This window comes from Lissotriton vulgaris, chromosome 8, assembly GCF_964263255.1.
Source record: "Lissotriton vulgaris chromosome 8, aLisVul1.2, whole genome shotgun sequence".
In the NCBI taxonomy this organism is placed as follows: domain Eukaryota; kingdom Metazoa; phylum Chordata; class Amphibia; order Caudata; family Salamandridae; genus Lissotriton; species Lissotriton vulgaris.
Genome location: NC_141696.1, coordinates 1,352,259,145 through 1,352,278,747, shown reverse-complemented (window position 1 = coordinate 1,352,278,747; position 19,603 = coordinate 1,352,259,145). Strand labels below are relative to the sequence as shown.

Here is a 19,603-nt window from a genome sequence, read left to right as displayed (position 1 = left end):
ATTATGTAAGAACCTGGGCCTTAGGAACTATCTCGGGGTGTACAGACTTTTAAAATATGATACATCCTTTTTGATGGCCTTTGTTGCTTCCAGGTTTCTATTTTTTCATGTGGTGTGTTAGAAGTGCAAAGATTAAATTATTGGGATCAGGGAGACGCGTGGTATCTGCCTCCCCCCCACAGACTTGAAAAGTGGGATGTCTATTGGTTAAAGTCTCAGCCTATATTATGTCACTACACGATTCCTAAATGTATCGATCGCTGGTTTTTATTGATTTTATGGCATTTTATTTGATGGTTTTAACTTTAGAAAGAACCTGTTTGAGATTTAATTGCGATACCATATGTATTTAACCTTGCATTTTACTCCTGTTGGTCATGGAATACCCAGAATTTTGCTTTTATTAAAGTTTTGATATTGCTTTTATGGCCGTAAGGCTAATAATAAAGCTTTTTTGACTGACTGACATGTTTTAGTGGGGCGGGGTTGATGTTTTACGTTGGCTACACATTTTGTCTGTTTGCTGATGAGGGGCAGCATCAGCAAAAAGCAATTGCGAAGGTCAGGTAAATCGATTGAAATGTAAGAGTTACTAGCTTTGCCTCTCATTGTTGTCTTTTGCTGACAGACAGCCCTTCAAGAGTTACTTATCATGGGACACACCCAGGCCTTGTTTGAATCCGATAAAACACCCTGTGGTCCCTGGATAGGACTGACTTAGTTTTTTGGGGTCAATATGAGCTTTATCTGACGACAATAGGTAGTCCACAATACGCATCTGTGATTTCAGGACCCTCTACAAATTCACATTTGAACTTACTAGCCACTTCAGAACTAGCCATTTTATTTATTGCAACGTTATGCAGTGAGCAAATGATTGTCCTACTGTTCTCCTGTTGTCACACATAATATAGCTCGGTCTACCAAACTGAAGGTCGTCAGGTGAGTTGGGAAGCCCTCAGTCAGCCCTTTCATTACATGCCTGATTCTACATTTGGTAAAGACAACAGGTGTGAGCTCACCCATTTTCCGCACTTGTGCAAGGCTTAGATATGTGTCTTTCCAATGAAAGTTCTCAAGTATATGGATTTGTATCTTTTGCAGCAAAGTCTTATACTCATTTTCTGATGTGACGTGGACATCTGGGATGTCATTGCATCATAGTTGAGGTTAATTTGCCAGTTTCAACCCTTGTTTCGCAACAAGTTTCTGCCACACTCCACCAACTTACTCCTGAACATTTGTGTCCTTTCGATTTTCCACATTGTTCCACTAGGACGCCATCCACAGACACATGCCGTACCAAGGCTTTCTCAACCCACACTTTTAAAGTAAAAGTATTGTGAACACCAACCAGATCTCTATAATTGATTTGGACAGCCATAGGGGCGTGGCTAGCCAGCCATCATGGCGGACGCGCATTGCTTGAGCTCTGGCATCTGATCCCTATTTCTCCTGTAATTCTCCTACAAGAGGTGTATCCAGCGAACTTCCCAAGTACGGGACGGTGCGGAGACACGGCGGGGAGCCTGCGAGAACTGGTGGCTCCAGCTTGGAAGATGCAGTGGAAGGAACCGAGAGCCGCCTGCGGCGAAGCAGCTGTGGGCCTGAAAAGAACTTCAGGCTCAACAGCCGCTGGTGTGACCTGTGGTGGGTTTGGGGCTGGTTGTTGGCCGTGCGGAGTGGCCGGTCGCAGAATAGACAGCAGAAAGTTGGTGGTCTTGGCACTCCCCCAGGGCATCAGAGTGGCGCCATGGAGCCTCAGGCGGCGGCCATAGCAGCCAAAATGGACTCTGTGCTGGCGGCAGTGAAGCGGATTGGGACCACTCTGGAACAAACCAAAGTGTCGCTAGAAGCCGGATTGATAAAGTCACGTCTGACTTCACTCTCCTCCATGCCGACCATCGTAAGTTGGCGGAGTCGGTTGCCGTGCAGAATCAGACACTCCAGGAAATCCACCCCGTGGTGCAAAACCACACTATAGCGCTCCAAGATATGATTGACCTGATCCACATGCTTGAAGACCGCATGGAGGATGCGGAAGGGCGCTCCCTGCGCAACAATGTCCGGGAGGTAGGCCTCCCGAAAAATGAGGAAGGGAAGAACCCAGAGCAGTACATCGAGAACTGGTTGCATGAGCTCCTGCCTCGGGGGGTGCTGTCACCACACTTTGCGGTGGAACGGGCGCACAGAGTACCAGCGCAGAAGCCCCGACCGGGGGCTCTGCCCTGCCCGTTCCTCTTCAAACTCCTTAACTACAGAGACCGCGATGTGGTGCTACGCGAAACCAGGAACCTGGGGGACCTCACGGTGCGAAATAGTCGGGTGATATTTTTCCCGGACTATACGGCGGCAGTTCAGAGACGGAGGAGCACCTACATGGCGGTGAAGCGACAACTACGGGAACTGGAGTTGCCTTACTCCTTGTTGTTCCCCTCTCGCCTTCGTGTGGTCTCGAAGGACGGTGCCCGATTCTTTGATGCCCCATCAGATGTTTGGGACTGGCTAGAGGAGACTGGGCAGTAGACTGGAACGTGACCCGCAGGTCCGGAGGAAGGCGACTGGCAGGAGAGGAGATCAAGAAGACTCAGACGGAGGGGGGCTCACCGGGCATGGGCCTTGGTCCAGTTGCGCCTAGCCCGGAGATCAGAATGCAGCGGCAGGAAGCTCTGGAGGCAGTGGCGACACTTGGAGCAGCCAGCAATGTCCCTCGCCTGGAAACCCAGGCACGCAGTGACCCAGGAACAAGCGGTTCGTCATCCCCATCCACCATGTTGTCCGAAGACTTGAACATGCCAGAAGTGACACCCCAAACTGCTGACCAGATCATGTGATTAAGTAGTGCCATGGGCGCTTCCTCAGGGCTCATGCCCCTGGGCTCTCTGTACACTATATATCTCTAAGCTGCCCGCGCGCATGCTGCTGAGTTGTGTCATGTGCTGAGCGCGTCATCCATTGCCTGATGTAATGTATGAGTATTTTTGAGGCTTGCCTTGCTGGCCTGTGGACAGGACGCCCTGCGCAGACGCTACGCCTGGGGGCCCCCGTGGCTGTGATCCACGCCGAACCTACATGACTGACCAACCTGTGTTACACTATGCACCTCTTGCGAGTACGAGAACCTTTGGATAGGGGCAAAGCATAGATTAGTTGCTGACATCACACGCACCCCACTAGCCACTACGCTGGACTAACACTTCATCACTGGTTGTTCGGACGTATGCCCTGTTGGGAATTCTCCCCACTAGTTGCACTGTTTGCAGTTATTGTTATGTTTCCACACAGACACCCCCGTTCAGGACGGTACCTCTGGTTCCCCCCTCCAGGTGGCTCCCCTGCCCCATACAGTTGCGACGCACTCGGACACATGACACACACTAACATAGTGACTTGGAACATTTGTGTTATGCACACGCCATCAAAGCTCTACTCCATCTTTTCCTACCTGCAGCGACACATGGTTGGGATTGCCCTCCTGCAAGAGACCCACATGACCCAGACAGAACATGATAAACTCCGTAGACGCTGGAGGGTACGTATATGGTACGGTCTTCTCTGCACATGCTCGGGGCACCCTGATATGGGTGAGGGCGGGCGTCCCCTTCATTTGCAGGGAATCAAAGGTGGTCCGGGAGGGCAGGTATTCCCTGGTGCGGGGACAGCTGAATGGTCAGGAGGTCCTCCTAGGATCACTTTACGCTCCGAAAACAGACCAACCATCCTACCTAGCACAGTTGACCCAGGTCCTCCATCCATACGCTGGTCTACCCTGGGTGCTTGGCTGAGATTTCAACATGGTGCTGGATGTACAATTGGCAGGTCCTTCCCTCCCCTCCGAGCTGCTGCGGTAGCGTCCAATGCTCAGGCATTCCAGAACTGGCTGTCCCACTGGGAGCTACATGAGGTATGGTGCGTACAGCACCCATTAGACAAGGTCTATTCCTACTACTCGACAGTCCACGATTTGCATGTTCGGTTGGACAGAATGGTGGGCACCCAGTCCCTGCTCCCACTTATTGTAAAATCGGAATATCTGGGGAGAACACATTCCGATCATAACCCCCTGTGGTTTCAGCTTAGCTGGGAGGCAGGCCGTCCCCCTGTCCCCACATGGAGGTTGCAGCCTGTCGCACTGGAGGATGCGGAATTCCGCTCCTCATTAGGTACTGCCATCCTCGCTTACTTCGATGCCAATGAGGGGACTGCGAGCAACGCCATGGGTGAGTTGGATGCACACAAAGTAGCTGTCAGGGGGCATTGTATGGGGGCCACGTGGAATATATGCAAATCGCTCTCCACCTCTCTGGCGCGCCTGGAAGCTGAGCTCCTACAATACGAGCGGGAGGGGGAAGGCGCGTATAGGCATTCGCATACGCTAGGAGACCTTCGTACCAGGCACGCGGCGCTCCTGGAGAGATTAAGGTGCCACAACTATGCAGCTCACATAGCCAGAACACATGCCAGGGCGAACAGAGCGGGCCAACTATTGGCTTGGCTGATACAGCGGGAGGGGCGTGGTCTCCCGATAGGAGCCTTATGCACATCAAGGGGAGAGATGGTGTACACGCAGAGCAAAATTCACAGAGCCTTTACGTATCACTATACACAGCTGTATAGGGCTCGGGGTATCGGCCCTATGCATGTTTTGGAGGGGTTCCTAGACTCTATCCGCTTTCCCGTGGCCTCTGAGGAGCAGAAGGACTCACTTGGAGCGCCCCTTGCGCTGGAAGAGGTTGGAGAGGCGATACGGTCTATGGCATCCGGGAAGACCCCGGGGCCGGATGACCTGCCTGCTGAATACTATAAAACGCACAGGGAAGTCCTGACACCACTACTCCACAAGGTATACGCTACGGCGATAGAAAAGTGCACATTCCCCTGCCTAAGCCGGATAGAGACCCCACAGTCCTGGGCTCATATCGGCCGCTGGCGATGCTCAACGTGGACTATAAGGTCTTCGCTAAGATACTGGCGGAACGATTGGCGCCGGTGGTCCCTCATTTAATTCATACTGACCAAAACGGGTTTGTACCAGTGAGATCCACGTCCTTGAATCTCAGGGGATACTTCAGAGTGGCAGCTGAGGCCTCAAGAGAATGGCTTAGGGCAGGGTGTCTGATATTAGACCTAGAGAAGGCGTTCGATTGCCTAGAGTGGGGGTACCTATCGGCTGTCTTGTTGCACTATGAGCTTGACCTCGAATTTTTGCAAATGGTTGACCTTCTATTCTAGGACCCAGTCGTCCGAGTGCGCCTGGGTCCTTACATCTCGGGGGCAGTGGCGGGGTGCAGGGGCACCCGACAGGGTTGTCCCCAGTCCTCGCTGCTGTTTGCGCTGGCTAGCGAACCCCTGGCTGCGGCCATTCGGCAGACACTCGGCAATGGTATCCCGCTGGGAGATGCAGTCCATCCGGTATCGCTTTACGCGGACGATCTGCTGGCGTTGGTTAAGGATGTGGGATGCATACCAGACCAACTAGCCCAGCTGCTACGCACATTTGCGGATGTCGCGGGGCTTCGAGTAAATGCAGGTAAATCCTGCCTTTACGCATTCCGCACACCCGGGATACCACCTCGGGGGCACACAAGTCCAATGGAAAGCGGACACCTTCCGGTATCTGCGGATCCAGATATACCGTCGCCCGACCGACCTATTTGACGGGAATCTCTGGAGGGCGGCGGTTGCAGGTCTCAGGTCTCAGATGCGCTTCTGGGCTATGCTCCCGCTGACAACCACGGGCAGAGTGGCCCTTGCCAAAATGGTCATGCTTCCCCGACTCTTGTACGACTTTGTCAACCTACCTCTGATCATCCCTGCTTCCCTTTTTCCATGCTCAACAAGTTACATCGGGATTTCATCTGGGGCATCTCTAGGCACAGGTTGGCATTAGCAAAGCTCTTCCTCCCAAAGGATAAAGGGGGACTGGCTGCTCCCTGTTTTGAGCACTACTACCTAGCTGCGCAGCTCCAATGGATTGCCCGCTGGTTGGCGGATAGAGGTAGGGAAGACACGGCTAAGAATATGCCGCCATACTCCTTGGCACTTATAACCGGGCTCTTCCATCCGCTGGCGCCGGTGGAGCGCCCTACTCCGCTTCTGCTGGCGGTGGCATATAAGTGCTACCGAAGAGCCTTGTGCCTCACAAGTGGCAAGGTTCCCTACGCGCCGGCTATCCCACTGGAGGGCTCTCCTGGCGGGCAGGGGGTGCTCACATCCCGCATGCTCGCGGAGTGGCAGGAGACACCTCTATAGAGATGGGACACTCGCGGCGTACGAGACGCCGGTGACGGAGGGGCTCCGCCCCAGGGGAGGTTCTTAATGCATCGTTCGCTGGTGGCAAAATTGTCTGCCAAATGGCGAGACATGGCGACAGAACCTGAACATTTAACTATGCAGTACTTCCATGTCATGGGGCGGGGCAAACACTTGGTTCGCTGGTTTGTAGCATCGCTACGGGCGCATGCGGCAACTAACTTGGGGCCCCTTAGAGGCAAGTGAGAGCTGGACTGGGGAAGGCCAGTAATCGACACAGAGTGGAAAGGGTCCTTAAAAGTCTGGTGCGCATCCCCAGAAACATGCGATTCCGCCAGATTTAGTTCTTCATTGTCCACAGGGCAAGTTACGCCTGAGTTGATCAACAAGTACTTCCGTCGTACTGATGCGTTCTGCCCAGATGCAATGAGATGGGGGTGGGATTCCTGCACACGCTGTGGAGTTGTCCTGGGTTGGACACCTACTGGAGCGTCATTAGCGAGTTACTAAGAAGATGCACAAACCTCACTATACAAGGTGTCGTCCCGCTTCCTGGATCTGGGGTTGGTGGTTGCGAAGCTCCTCCTCACGAAGAGGTGGAAGGCGCGTGACCCACCATGTGTATGGACGTGGACTTCCACTATCCAGGCGTGGGCCCGGGCGGAGTGGACCGCCATATGTAGGGAGGAGACGTTGGGGCTCTGGAAGGAGCCCATAGCGGAGCGATGGGAACGCATGCTTACTAAACTGCAGCATTTGCTGGGGAGGGAGGCACAGGAGACACTGAGGGAACGGGCGACTCGCTGGGGGATGAGGGCATACCATAGGTCGTTCTCCTGCCGAGGTAATTGGCTATGTACAGTTTTTTTTTTGCTCCCACAAGGGCAAACACGCAAGCATAGCTGAGGCCCGTGGGTGCGCGAATGCTCTGGAGATGGGAGCGGGGTTTGAGGGCCCGGTAGGAGGAGGACAGAGGGGGGAGGGGGTGGAAGGAGGGTTGGAGTATGAATGTGGTTTTGCTGCTACAGTTAAAGTTTCCTTTTTTTTTGTTTCCTTAAATGCATCATCTGTTTCTAAGCCCAAACCGGAGGGTTTTCCCTGAATGACGTGGTTGGGCAAGGATTCAGCGTGCTGGTTATTGTGCACAGTCCCAGTGTATGCATTTGGGCAAGAGCACCATGGCTCATCCAACTTTGGGCGAATATTCCATGTCTTACTTGCTACACGCCTTGAACATTGAACACATAGCATAATATCTTGTTGTGCTCGTGATTGTATGACTAATATGCCTATGCCATTGTGCCTGCATTGATAATGCCTCCACAGTGATATGTAACGTAATTTTTTGAAAATGCTAATAAAACCGATTTGACACAAAAAAAAACTATTTGATTTGGACAGCGATGTGGTATGTTTCCAGACCTGTAGCTGTGAGCTTCCCCTCTAGCACCCAGTTGTAGCAATGTTTCCCATTTCATGGGCTTGTTCTTTTGCCCAGACCAGCCTCCCACTTGCAAGTCTAAGTTTAGCAAGAAGTTGCACTGCTGAATTTTCAGGAAGAATGTAAAAGCTGCCATTTTGAGCAAAGAGATACAGTGTATTGCAGAAAGTGGAGTCTAACGCATCATGTCACTGAGGCTTTTAACCTTTCCAGGGGAATCTCATAGTTTTTTTTGCACAGTTTCTTCATATCCCAGCTAATGACAATCCTCAAATATCCAATCTTGTCCACCCACCACTGAAAGCCACATTCTGTGCCCACCTTTTCAGTACAGTTAGTCAAGGCTTACACTAAGACCTACTCCAGTTTGTATTCTGGCCTAGGTACAGTTGTCACCGTACATCTATCAACCCTGACACTATATCAATAAACTGATATCCCTTTATCTTTCGGTCTGTAACTATGGACCTGTCTAGCATGCAGGTGTGTTATTGCTAAACTCCCCTGTCCATGTAAACAGGGAGTCCCTAAATTCAGAACACTTGTGTAGTAGATCTTCATACAACTCTGGGACGTCAATATCAGTGCCTTTTACATTCACCTGAGTCAATGCACCAGTGTACAGTCACAAATCCACCTTCCCTGTCAGCTTCATATTTAGATAAGTAGGACCCCAAAGAGTGGTGTAGGAGTATGATCCCCTCACTTGTGTGTTGAGTGATTATTTATGTCCATGACCTTTTTTAGGTAAATGTGCATGGTTCTGATGAGACTAATAATTTTCTTGAAGCATAGCCATATTGCTCGTATAACACTCCAAATGTAAATGTCCAGTATTTGTTAAGCGCGAACAATTACCCGAAGGTGTCAAGGCGCTGGGGCTGTCGGGAAGATTAAGCGAGCTATTGCCCAGAGTCACATGGTGCTGGGCAGACCCCTGCCACCGGAACCGGGGATCGAAACGTGATCCCCAGTGTCAGTCACCCTGGCCGCTGCGCCATACCTCTTACACTCAAGATATGCCATCAAGCATCTCACTTTTCATTCACAGTCAAGAGAAGAATCTAGCTTGTCTCAGTATGGGCCATATCCTCTATCACCATGCTCACACCTGTCCTGAGTGTCTAGCTAGTCTTTTCCCTCTCCTCTCTCTCTCACCAGGCAGTACATATGTGTACAGCCATGGCTTTGTCCTCTGAACAGCCTCATTGTCATCTTGCCCACCTCCATTAAACTGTCTCTGCAGTGCCAAGTAGCAAATCAGCCAACATCCCACAGCTGACCTTATCCCCAAACTCGAGGTTTGTGATTACAGTAGAATTCACTCACTTGAAGACTGCAGCTATGAACTATGGCCCATTCATCTACCTGTTTGCATTTCAGCCTGTTTACAAAGTATCCAGAGTAGTTTACCTCCAACCTCTCTTCCACTGGGCACAAAATTAACAGCCAACGGAAACTCGCCAATCCTGAATCCAGTGTAGCTTAGAGTTAAATAACATGGAACCCCTTTCACAGTCCCATGAAGATGGTGTTATGGGTCCCTACGCACCTCAGGGGCCTTTCATTCTTCATACAGAGACCCATCAGCATTAATGCCTTATTCTCAGCTTCCTTATTGTGGTGCCAGAGGCTATGGGATGTTCCAGTCGATGAGGGCTCTAGCCACCTCAACAGCACTCAAAATGTTCCTTGCTTGCCAGTTCACCACCCTCCTTAACCAGTAACATATTTAACTCCTCTCCACTGCATCTTTTTCTTAGCCTCCACGAAGGATTTTCTTGCTCAGTCTTAGTGAAGTTGGGAAATTTCATCAGTCTGGAATTCACATTCTTTCAGCTTTGTAAAACTAGGTCGCCCCCCACCCCCTTTCCAGGCCAGCATCATTATCATGACCAGATGCTTCCTTTTCTAGCCATCGAAAAACAGATGATATATCACTGGTTGAGAGGCTAGACACACAGTAGCCAGAACATCGCCAGACTGGAGATGAAAAAATGCAAGATAAAGACAAGAATCCAAACTATCTTCGTCTTCATACCAGCGATATAGAACAACAACACGATCTACATCACAAAGGCTTCCACCCTTCTGCAATTCAAAAATAAGTGAATTCCTTTATGATAAGAACCTATTATTTCCTACCTTGTTCTAAAGACTCTTGAGCCATATCTCAGGGTTAAAACCACGTGTACAGCCCTCCTCTGTCCCCAGGTAGGTTTGTGCTATTAACATACATACATTCATGCATGGTTCAAATGAACAGTATTGCAGCTCTGTTGTACATCAGGAATTAAAGCCACACCCAGTCAGCACCTCTGTATTGGCTAGCCATATATATATATATATATATATATATATATATATATATATATATATATATATATATATATATATATATTTGGGAATGGGCAACTTTGGAGAAGGACTTAACTCTGGTGTCCCACATTGCGGAGGGTGCACAACCTAAAGTCACATAATATAAGCAGATAACTATACACATTCCATGAGTTGAAACTCCTAACCATTAGTCCTTAACTTTCATTTTTTGCAGTAAGGATACATCTTTGTGGGACTTTTTAAATGCCAGATGCAGGAGCATAAGGTCCTCAATGGGCATAGTCTCCTATTCTTTAGAAATGGACAGTGTGAGATGCTTAATCACCTTTATGGTTTCTGTTTCACCCCGACATTTCTTGTTTTCAGAACTCTCATGTTCAGAGACAAAAAGCAACTTACCTCTGGAGGAAGATCTCATTGGAGCGAGAGAAAAATTATTAGTCTCTCCATGCAGCAACTCAGCTACAACGTGTTTCCTGTGGAGTTGACTTCCTTTTAACTAAATCTTTTTTCATGTAAACAGATAGTCTAAAGGCAGAAGGAAAAAGACTACGCCCCAATAGAGAAGCATCTGCAATGGCTGCGATTCTGTCACTGGACACATCCCAAGGGGTGTTGGACCACAATATTTTAGTCCAAATGTGAACCAGTGGATATCCTATGATCCAGCATCCCAAATATTGTTATAGGGGAGTTAATAAGTGAATATCTGCACTTACCTTGTCAATATTTTGAGAGCCAGTATTATGGCAATCACCCAAGGATGAGAGTTCCATCACTATTTGCTTGGGTGCCATATGGTTTTTAAGCTTCTGCATTAGTTAGGCATTTAAGCATTCCTTCATAGTGGAAATTAATTAGCACTACAGGCTCACTAATTAGGCCAATAAGTAGTATGATTGCCTTCTTCTTTTTCCACTGCGCAGGCAGCCTAAATTTGTTTGAAACTTGTTCCCCTAAATCTCACACACAGACCGTTTAATGCTGCTGCATTTTGTGACAAAACAAACATTTTTTTCAATAGTTATTAATTTCTGTGAAGTGAGTTGCAAACCCTGTGCGCTTCTGAAGATTGCACCATTTTTCACCATGACAGGATGATTTCTGGATCAAGCCTTCCTGTGTTCCAGAGGTGTTCCATGAGTTTCACCTCACTTACAAAGTCTGTCTCCTTTTACTCTTCTTGCACCATCATGCTTTCTTGGTTGAGGAAGTGTTTCTTGATGTACTTTCTAGGTGATCCTTGTATACTCTGGCAAGGCGAGTGAACTTTTTCCTTCCTCCTGCCTGAACAAAAGCATACATACAGTCAAGGTAGTCTAAAACTATAGGCATTCTCTTGCATCCTCTTTCAATACTCATTGCGTTGGTAGTTTCCTCTTAAAAATTTCTGGCTCCCCTCAAGCTCAACCCAACAGCAAGAGCCTCACCACAGGCCAGCTGGCACACAGGGGAACTCAGGCTGCCGATACACCACTTCAAATATTTGGAGTGCAAAATGAGAACAAGTCAAGATACCACAAATACAGACATCTTTTAATCAGCCCTACGACGCTACCACTACCAGATATGGAAAACCAAGCACACAGCTCTTGCAGATCACATCGACGCCATCACTTACAGCTGCAGGGAATTCTTCTCCATCATCAAAGATTTCACTGCACCTTCTGTTGCCTCCAACAACATCTCAGCCTCATAAGACCTTTGCAAAAAGCTTGCAGTATTAGTCTATTACAAAATCACCTCCATAAACAGCAACTTTAACCCTCAATCAAACCCCTCATGGTTGAAACTCAACTTCCTAACACAGCCAAAGAATGAACCCCGACATCATTACCCGCTGTCACCACCTTCAAAATTGCTGCTACCATGAAGCTAATTCGCTCTAAGTCCTCATCTGACCCTTGTCGCCACCACGCCTTCACCAAAGGACTCCTACAAATCAGCGAAACACTAACAGCCATTGTCTATGCCTCCATCGACTCAGCCACATTCCGGTACACCCGGAAACTGTCACGCCACTGCATAAGAAACCATCTGCTGAACCAACCACTCTTTCCAACTACAGACCCATCTCCCTCCTACCATAACAGGCAAAGGTCTTAGAAAACCCAACCAATCCCTCAGCAACAACCAGCTACTTGACGCCACACAGTCTGGTTTTAGGCCTCACCACAGTACAGAAACAACACTCTTCGCTGCCTCAGGCGACATCTGCATGATCCTTCACAGACATGACAGCCCTTGTTTTCCTGGACCGCTCAGCTGCATTTGATATGGTATCACACCCCATCCTCATCAGACACCTGCACGAGATTGGCATCCAAGGATCGGCTACTTCTTAATGGATAGAACACAAGCAGTCAGCTTGCCACCTTACTACTCAGAAGCCCGCAAACTCCTATGCAGAGCACTTAAAGGTTCATAGGTCAACCCCACCATCTTCAACACATACATGGTCCCTCTGGACAACGTCATCCAGGCACTGGACATCAACATCCTCTCCCACGCCAATGACATGCAACTCCTGCTTTCCCCCTCTGACAAAACCCACAATGTAAGAAGCCAGTTCACTGCATGCATGACTGAAGTTGCTAACTGAATGAAAACCAACTGTCTCAAGCTCAGCACCGACCAGGCATAAGTAGTGATCTTCTCGAAGAACACCTCATCATGAGACTTAAACTGGTGGCCAACTGAACTCTGGTCTTCACCCAGCACCCAGGCCAGTAACCTCAGAATAATCATTCACAGCAAACTGGTCATGATTACAAAAGTCAATGCAGTCACTGCGTCCTCCTTTCAGACCTGACAATGCTGAGGAAGATCCTTAAATGGCTCCCAAGCAGAACTAGAAAAACCGTCGCTCACGCTCTAGTCACCATCAAGTTGTATTAAGGGAACACTCTGTACGGTAGGGTCACCAAGCAGCTCACTAGAAGAATACAGACCAACAAGAGCTGGTCAGCCAGACTCATTCTCAACCTGCTAGACAGAACTCACATCCCACCACACCTCAGGGGGCTCCACTGGCTCCATATCTATAAACACTCTAATTTCAAATGCCACACACACATTCATGGCACTACACAACTTGGGCCCTACTTGAGCAGCCACATGTCCTTCCATCAACCACCCATGCAAGACTCCTAGTCGCACACATCCCATGCATAAGCAACCATGTCAGGAGGACAGGCGTTCTTGCATTGCTCCTAAAGCATGGAACAGCCTTCCGCTCTACATTAGAAACACCTTCTCTCTTGAATTCCACGAAAGGCTTACCTGGTTTTTCAGTTAAACAATCTTACCAAAGGCAGGGCTAGATACACAGCCCTGCGCAGCGGCAGGATACCCTGGCGGTTGATTGTGTGTTTTACAATTAGTCATCTTTACACTCTCTACCATTGTCAAGTAAGTGTCATGTGAGCTCGCCACACATGTGCTTGGTGGGCAACACCCTCAGAGAAGCTATACACAACACAGCTTTTAAAATGTTTCCATTCCTACTTCTACAAATCTACTTAACTGTTGGTTGGGACTATGTAAGTATGTTGGATTAGGGAAAACAGTCACCATAAAGCCAACTTATGTCTTTTTGTCTTTTGGCATCATAAATTCCCCTTGTTCTGAATACTGCAAGATTTGGATTGACAGTGCCATTTGCTACAGGTTTTTGAGCACTGCATGTCTCTGAATTGCTCCTTTATTTTGAGGTCTGGTGTTTAGTACGTGATTATGTTTCTTGGTTAGCATGTGTAAGCACAAAACTTAACTTAGACATGTAATTTTGTTCTTTTTTTTTTCCAGTCAACTAGCCCCAGCCATTCTGTCAGAGCTAATGTACAACATGTCTTACATCTAATGAAACAGCATAATAAGGCACTATGTAATGACCGTGTAGTGAATGAAATCCCTTTGGCGGCAAAACAGAGTAGTTCTCTCAAAGTTGGCAATTGCAAAAGGTCTTCGGCTCCGACGTCTACATTCGCCCACTCTTATGAAGACCTGGAGGAGCTTTTACTCACCCTGCAAGAAGAATTTGATCAAATGAGCCTGTGAGTTTGTCTTATAGGCATGAAGTAGAAATGTTTGTCTTGCATGTATGTTATTTTTAGACATGCTAGCTTTTAAAATCTGTAGTGACGGAAACTACCTCATTGCTGTATTGTACCTGTCTGTGTTATTAGCCTCTTTTACGTTCAGCACTTTTACGGTCCACCTTCCTTATTTCTTACAAATAACCGATTAGTGACCTCTGCTAGCAGAAGTGTAAAAGCATTCCATCAGAAGTGCATTCCCTTCATCCCACTCATTGAGGGCCACCCTCCCCAGCCTTTTCAGATAAAGACTCCAGGTTATCATTCATACCATATTTCTATTTTCTCCCTTAAACCTGTGCCCTGGAGTTGTACTGAGTAACTTTTTCAGTAGCTGGTTGGCAAAGTGCAGCTTACTGCACTTTTCTTCTGTTCAGATAGGCAAACCCACAAGCATCCAGGTGCAAATGAGAACAAGACCCCACGTCTAACAGGAGACAATGCGAGGAGTCTGGAAGAGGCAATATGGCATTCAAAGCAGTGCATAACGTAAAATGAAGGGAACCACCCACTCAGTGTTCTAAACGATATCTGATCTGGGACCCCCATTTGCACAGCTGTAAATCCGAGACTGAAGGGGCAACTCCGAAAGGTGGGATCTTCTGTAAGTCTGGGGGGTCAACTCCGCTCTGCTCACATTGTTTTTCGCACTGCGCGTTGCGCAGAGCTCACGAAGTTCAAGAAACTTAGCGGAGCGGAGTTTTTTGCCCTCGCTCGCGTTCGGTAATGAAAGTGCGCGAGCGAGGAAAATCTACCTCCCTGCGAGGTTTTTCCTCGTTCGCGATAGTCAACATGAAGTTGGCGAGCGAGGAAAATCAACCTCCTGGCGAGATTTCTCAATGCGGGTAGTCCGATTTCTCCTTGTGAGTGGTCGCGTATTCTTGCAACCACTCACGTTGAGAAACTGCCCGCTCGCGTTGAGAAAGCTGACGCTCCAGTAAAAATCTACTCGAGCGACAAAACAACAGCGCTCGCTTGCACTGTGCATGATGCCTTTCACGATGATTGTAAAGTGCAGACAAACACCTGGCACTGACAATCACAGAGAACTGCATTTATCTAAAGAAACTCCACCGCTCGCCGAGCTCCGCGTAGCGCTGCAGAGTTTTTTTGCACCGTGTAACCCCGAAAACTCCACCCAGGGTTAGTCCTTTGCACCTCAGGGGGCTGCGGTACACCCCTGATTCGACTTAAGGTGATGCATCTGTGACTTCAGGAGTTTCCTTTGTATTTTGTGACGCCTAGTGTTTATCACATTATAAAATGAGGACTCCAAGGCCGAGGATGCAAAGCAAACACCTGACATGCCTGACCCACTCACGCATAGACCTGCGAAGCTTACAAGCTGAGGCTCCACACACTAATTCCTGCAAGGATGGACATCGTTAATAACAGCGCCACAGATTGAGCTCTCGCTCTCTCTCATGCTACTTTCATTATTATTTATTGTCAAGGATTTGTTTTGCGCCCTCTTGCCGCACCTTCAGAACTTTTGACCTGGATGGATGAGAAAAGTTACAAAGGGGGTAGCCGAGTTCTGTGCCCATTGACACTGCATACCTCATATGGGAGCTCTATATCGCCCCTCCACCTTTCATTGTCACCCACCCCACCTCAGCCTTTAGCAAGGGGACAAAAGAAGTGCTTTACAGAGCAGTAATGGGCACCGCCCCCAAAACATCTTGCCCTCAGTCACGCATGTAGGGGCTGCCTTTGTTACCTAGAAGCATCTGCTCCTCTGATCCCCATCCATTCCCCGGCAAAAAGACTCCTTTAAACGAGCGCAGCCGCTAAAGTGAAAGCGGATCATGCTGCGTGCAAATGAATTAGGTAAAGAAGCGTGGCCGTTAATGTGAAAGCGGACCACACTGCAAATAAAACAACAATCAAACAAAGTAGTGCGCATAGCCAATATAAAGCAGACCGTGTAACAATAACAGTAAAAGGTCCAGTCCTTATGGGCGGTAACATATGGAGACAAAGGCGGTACCAAGTAGGGACTAACCAGCCTATTTACCAATCAGAAGCCAGCATTTAAGAAGAACAAAAAACCAATGACAAATATGGGTGGAGAGTGGGTGGGGCTTCTAGTGCATACCCTAATACAGAATGCCTCGCAGAGCGAGCAGCACATGCATGCTGCCGATCTAAATATGAGATTCAAAGCTTTATAATCGGCTGCAAACATCATGTAAATGACTGTCTGTTCAATCTGTTATCTCAACCAAACCCTATTTTAGAAAGCCCTTAAAATACATGTCTGTGAATATCCCTGATTTACCTGTAATGTTTATGCTGTATGTTGTACAATATCTGTGAACTGCTATATTCAGTTAACATCCAACATATCTTCCATTTTAAATTTAATTAATACGTCCATGGTGCATATGTGCTATTGAAAAATGTTAAATCACATAAGTGAATGATCTTGACCATGCATGGCCACATAAATGTACGTTCTGCCTTTTACAAGCTATGAAGTGAAGCAGACATGTACATTTAAGAAAGGATTCTGGGGTCAATTCAATAGAGAAACCTTTGCAAACATGTTTTAGGCTATTTCATTTATGGGTGAATTTCCCTTATTCTGGATTAACATTTTTTTTTTCCCATGAACTATTTGACTCTGTCTCTGCGTATAGCAAAATGTTTTTTGAGGTTCAACATGATTGGTGCCTCACATATTGTTACATTTATTTTATATTCTTTTTAAGTTCCTAAAGCATACATGGTGTATTGGATTCATTCGGATATTTCTGTGTATTGGTTCATTGAATATCAGGCCTTATGGGTGTGCCAATGTAACTATTCTACATAGTATGGTTACCATTATTGCAATTTATTTTCTGTTATGGGAGCTTGGCAGAAGACCGGTCCCTGGTTGTAATGCGCAGAGACGGTGATTCTGTGTTCTGGTTTGTAGGGTAATTCCTATATTCCCAATAGGTTCTGCGCATTGGAATAATATATCCTATTCGATTGACGTAGGACTGAGGTCGACTAGGTCTCTATTGAATATATTACACTTAATTGTGAGTGCCAGCTAGCTCAGAGGTCACTAGAAACTTTCTCGAATTCACAAGAAGGGATTAGTTTCTGACAACCGCATAAACATGACAACTTTGTTTCCCCAAGAATAAACGTATCTTCAGAGTCGTGGAAACGATAGCTAGATATTTTACTCAGTCAATCGTGCATGTTTCATTTCAACAGAGTTGCAGAGAAATAGAGAGACTGACGTTTTCAATAAAAGGATTTATTGAACAGTCTTCTTTCTCATGTAAAAGAAATGAACTGCTACAATCGTAATGCAGGATACAAGGTATAATGCATACATCGAGAAGAGTATTATAAAATAATACTGTAAAAGCATTGTATGGTTTCTAAGCCATAAAAATATATACTTAAATAACAATGGCTAAAAGTACTCAACTGGTGCTTCTAAAATGCGCCTACCCCAATGTACCTAACCTAAGTCTAGTACGAGGGAAGGAGTAAGTGTGGTGTAGCATAGGTTTAGTTTTCTTTGCCAAGAATCTATCCAATATTTCTCTTGGGGTCTAATCAGCTCCATACCTCAGTTTAGAATGAAGGAGGTCTGGTATCTCTGTCTTGGGACTCGATTTCCCAACACCCCGCAAGGGGAGCTTGGAAACACTGGAGCTGGATTCTCAGTAAGAGAAAGGACAGCTTCTCGATCAGTACGTCAGCTGGAGGGTCGGCTTCCTTCGGCACTTGCAGTAGCAATCTGCGTCGGGCAAGTAGGTAGTCGAATTGCTCCAAACCACTGTGTGTTTGCTAGAGCAAGTGAAGGCATATTTATACCCTGAAGGTGCCTAGTTTGACGTAAAGTTGGGCATAATAACGTCAGAAAAGAACCCCAAGGGAATGGTAGTTCTTTGAAAACTTCATGAGTTCTTGGACAAATCGATATTCAAGCAAGGGGATGTCCCTGACTGCTTAAGCCGATTTTCCAAGAAATCATTGTGACTTTTCGGTACGGGTAGAATTAGCCATGCCTGTATTTGGACTGCATGGGCTCTGTCTAAAAATGTGGGTATGATTTCTATGCTTATATTAGGGCAATGTGAATTGTACCTATATAAGAGCATGAATCGGGAACATTTCACTCGGGTCCTAAAACGCCACACAACAGGTTCTCTAGATCTCCAGTTCACTTATCATTTTCTAGGCAGGCTGCCTAATTAATAATCATAAAATGAAGAACTGCTCTTACTGGGATTAACAAGAGAATCTGGAATGATCTGTACTTTCTCCGTTGTGACCTAAGTAATAACAATTCTTTTTTTTCTTTAATTTTTGAATGTTTATATATGCAGTTTGAATAATCGAGGTTAGAAACATCTCCTTTTTCCCAGTGTATTCTAATCTGAAATATGAAGGGGATTCTGTACTTTGCAACATTTCCTCCTGTTGCCATACCTTAGAAAATATCTTTCAAAGCAGCAGACAGCAGCTTTTCTGTCATACATCCATTCATGCAATAGTCCACGTTTGTAAGGAACAAGCGTACAGTATGCGTATGACTGGGATAAGTTCTATTTTCTTGAAATTTCTCATTTTGCAACTTACAGTTCACTTATAAAAAATATTGTGCAAATCACGAGTGACTACAGCATGGAATTGTAAAAGTTGATTGTAGGCGTAAATTTTGTAGGTAAATTGCATTACTTCTATATTAAAGCAACTCTCTTTTTTTCATAATCAGTGAGTATCAAGAGTTAATGAAACTAATTAAGGAGGCACGCACATCCAGAATAAAGGAGGACATTGAAAGAGAACTGGAGTCCCTGGTGAAACGAATGGAAGCAAAAGGAGATCAAATTGCCAAAGTGAAGAGACATCAAGCAAAGGTAAGCATTGAATGTCATCAAAATGATTTTTCATATCCCCTTTATATTCGATTTCCACAATCATGGGTTTTCACACGACATCCGTCTTGAAATATTCAATTTCCAGTAGCAGGAGCCTCCAAATAGCTTAGGTGTACAGTTGAAATGTGAAACTCTAAGATCAGACTTGAACATACTGTGATACCGATAATGTACCCCAAAAGTAAGCTTGGTAAGTTTTGTTACTTTGTAGAAAATTCTCAATGTTTAAACATTTAACTTTATAAAAAGGTAAACTCTGCCCTCCACCCCCCCTAACCCCATATTTTAATAATCTTACTCAGTAGTCCGTCCAAATAAAACATTGATACCTGTCTTTTTGTTACAGATTTATATTTCAATCCTGTGGAGAAATAAGCATTTGAAGTTTTTGAAAAATCCTCCAAATGAGATACTTCCACCATTAAAGGGTTAAAACAAACCTAGTACCTTTGTGGCTTTTCTTATAGGAAGAACTATTCTTGGAGAAATCATAACCCTTAATTGTGTCAAAACAAGATATGTGCCCAGTTTAGTGTTTGGATGTGGAGTGGAATTTCAGTGCATTATAAGATGCACAG

General features: G+C 46.6%; 1 protein-coding gene across 2 annotated transcripts in view; it reads left to right on the top strand.

Moving 5' to 3' along the window:
- The window catches only part of CEP57 (centrosomal protein 57), a 595,025-nt gene that overhangs the window by 529,303 nt on the left and 46,119 nt on the right, over positions 1 to 19,603 (top strand). Inside the window, exons 9-11 of one of the 2 annotated variants that reach the window (XM_086935296.1) lie at positions 13,841 to 14,088; positions 18,860 to 19,004; positions 19,372 to 19,453. In XM_086935296.1, the coding sequence (XP_086791422.1) occupies positions 13,841 to 14,088; positions 18,860 to 19,004; positions 19,372 to 19,453 (475 nt within the window). The remainder of the gene's footprint in view (positions 1 to 13,840; positions 14,089 to 18,859; positions 19,005 to 19,371; positions 19,454 to 19,603) is intronic. The other variant, XM_086935295.1, reaches the window with a different exon arrangement.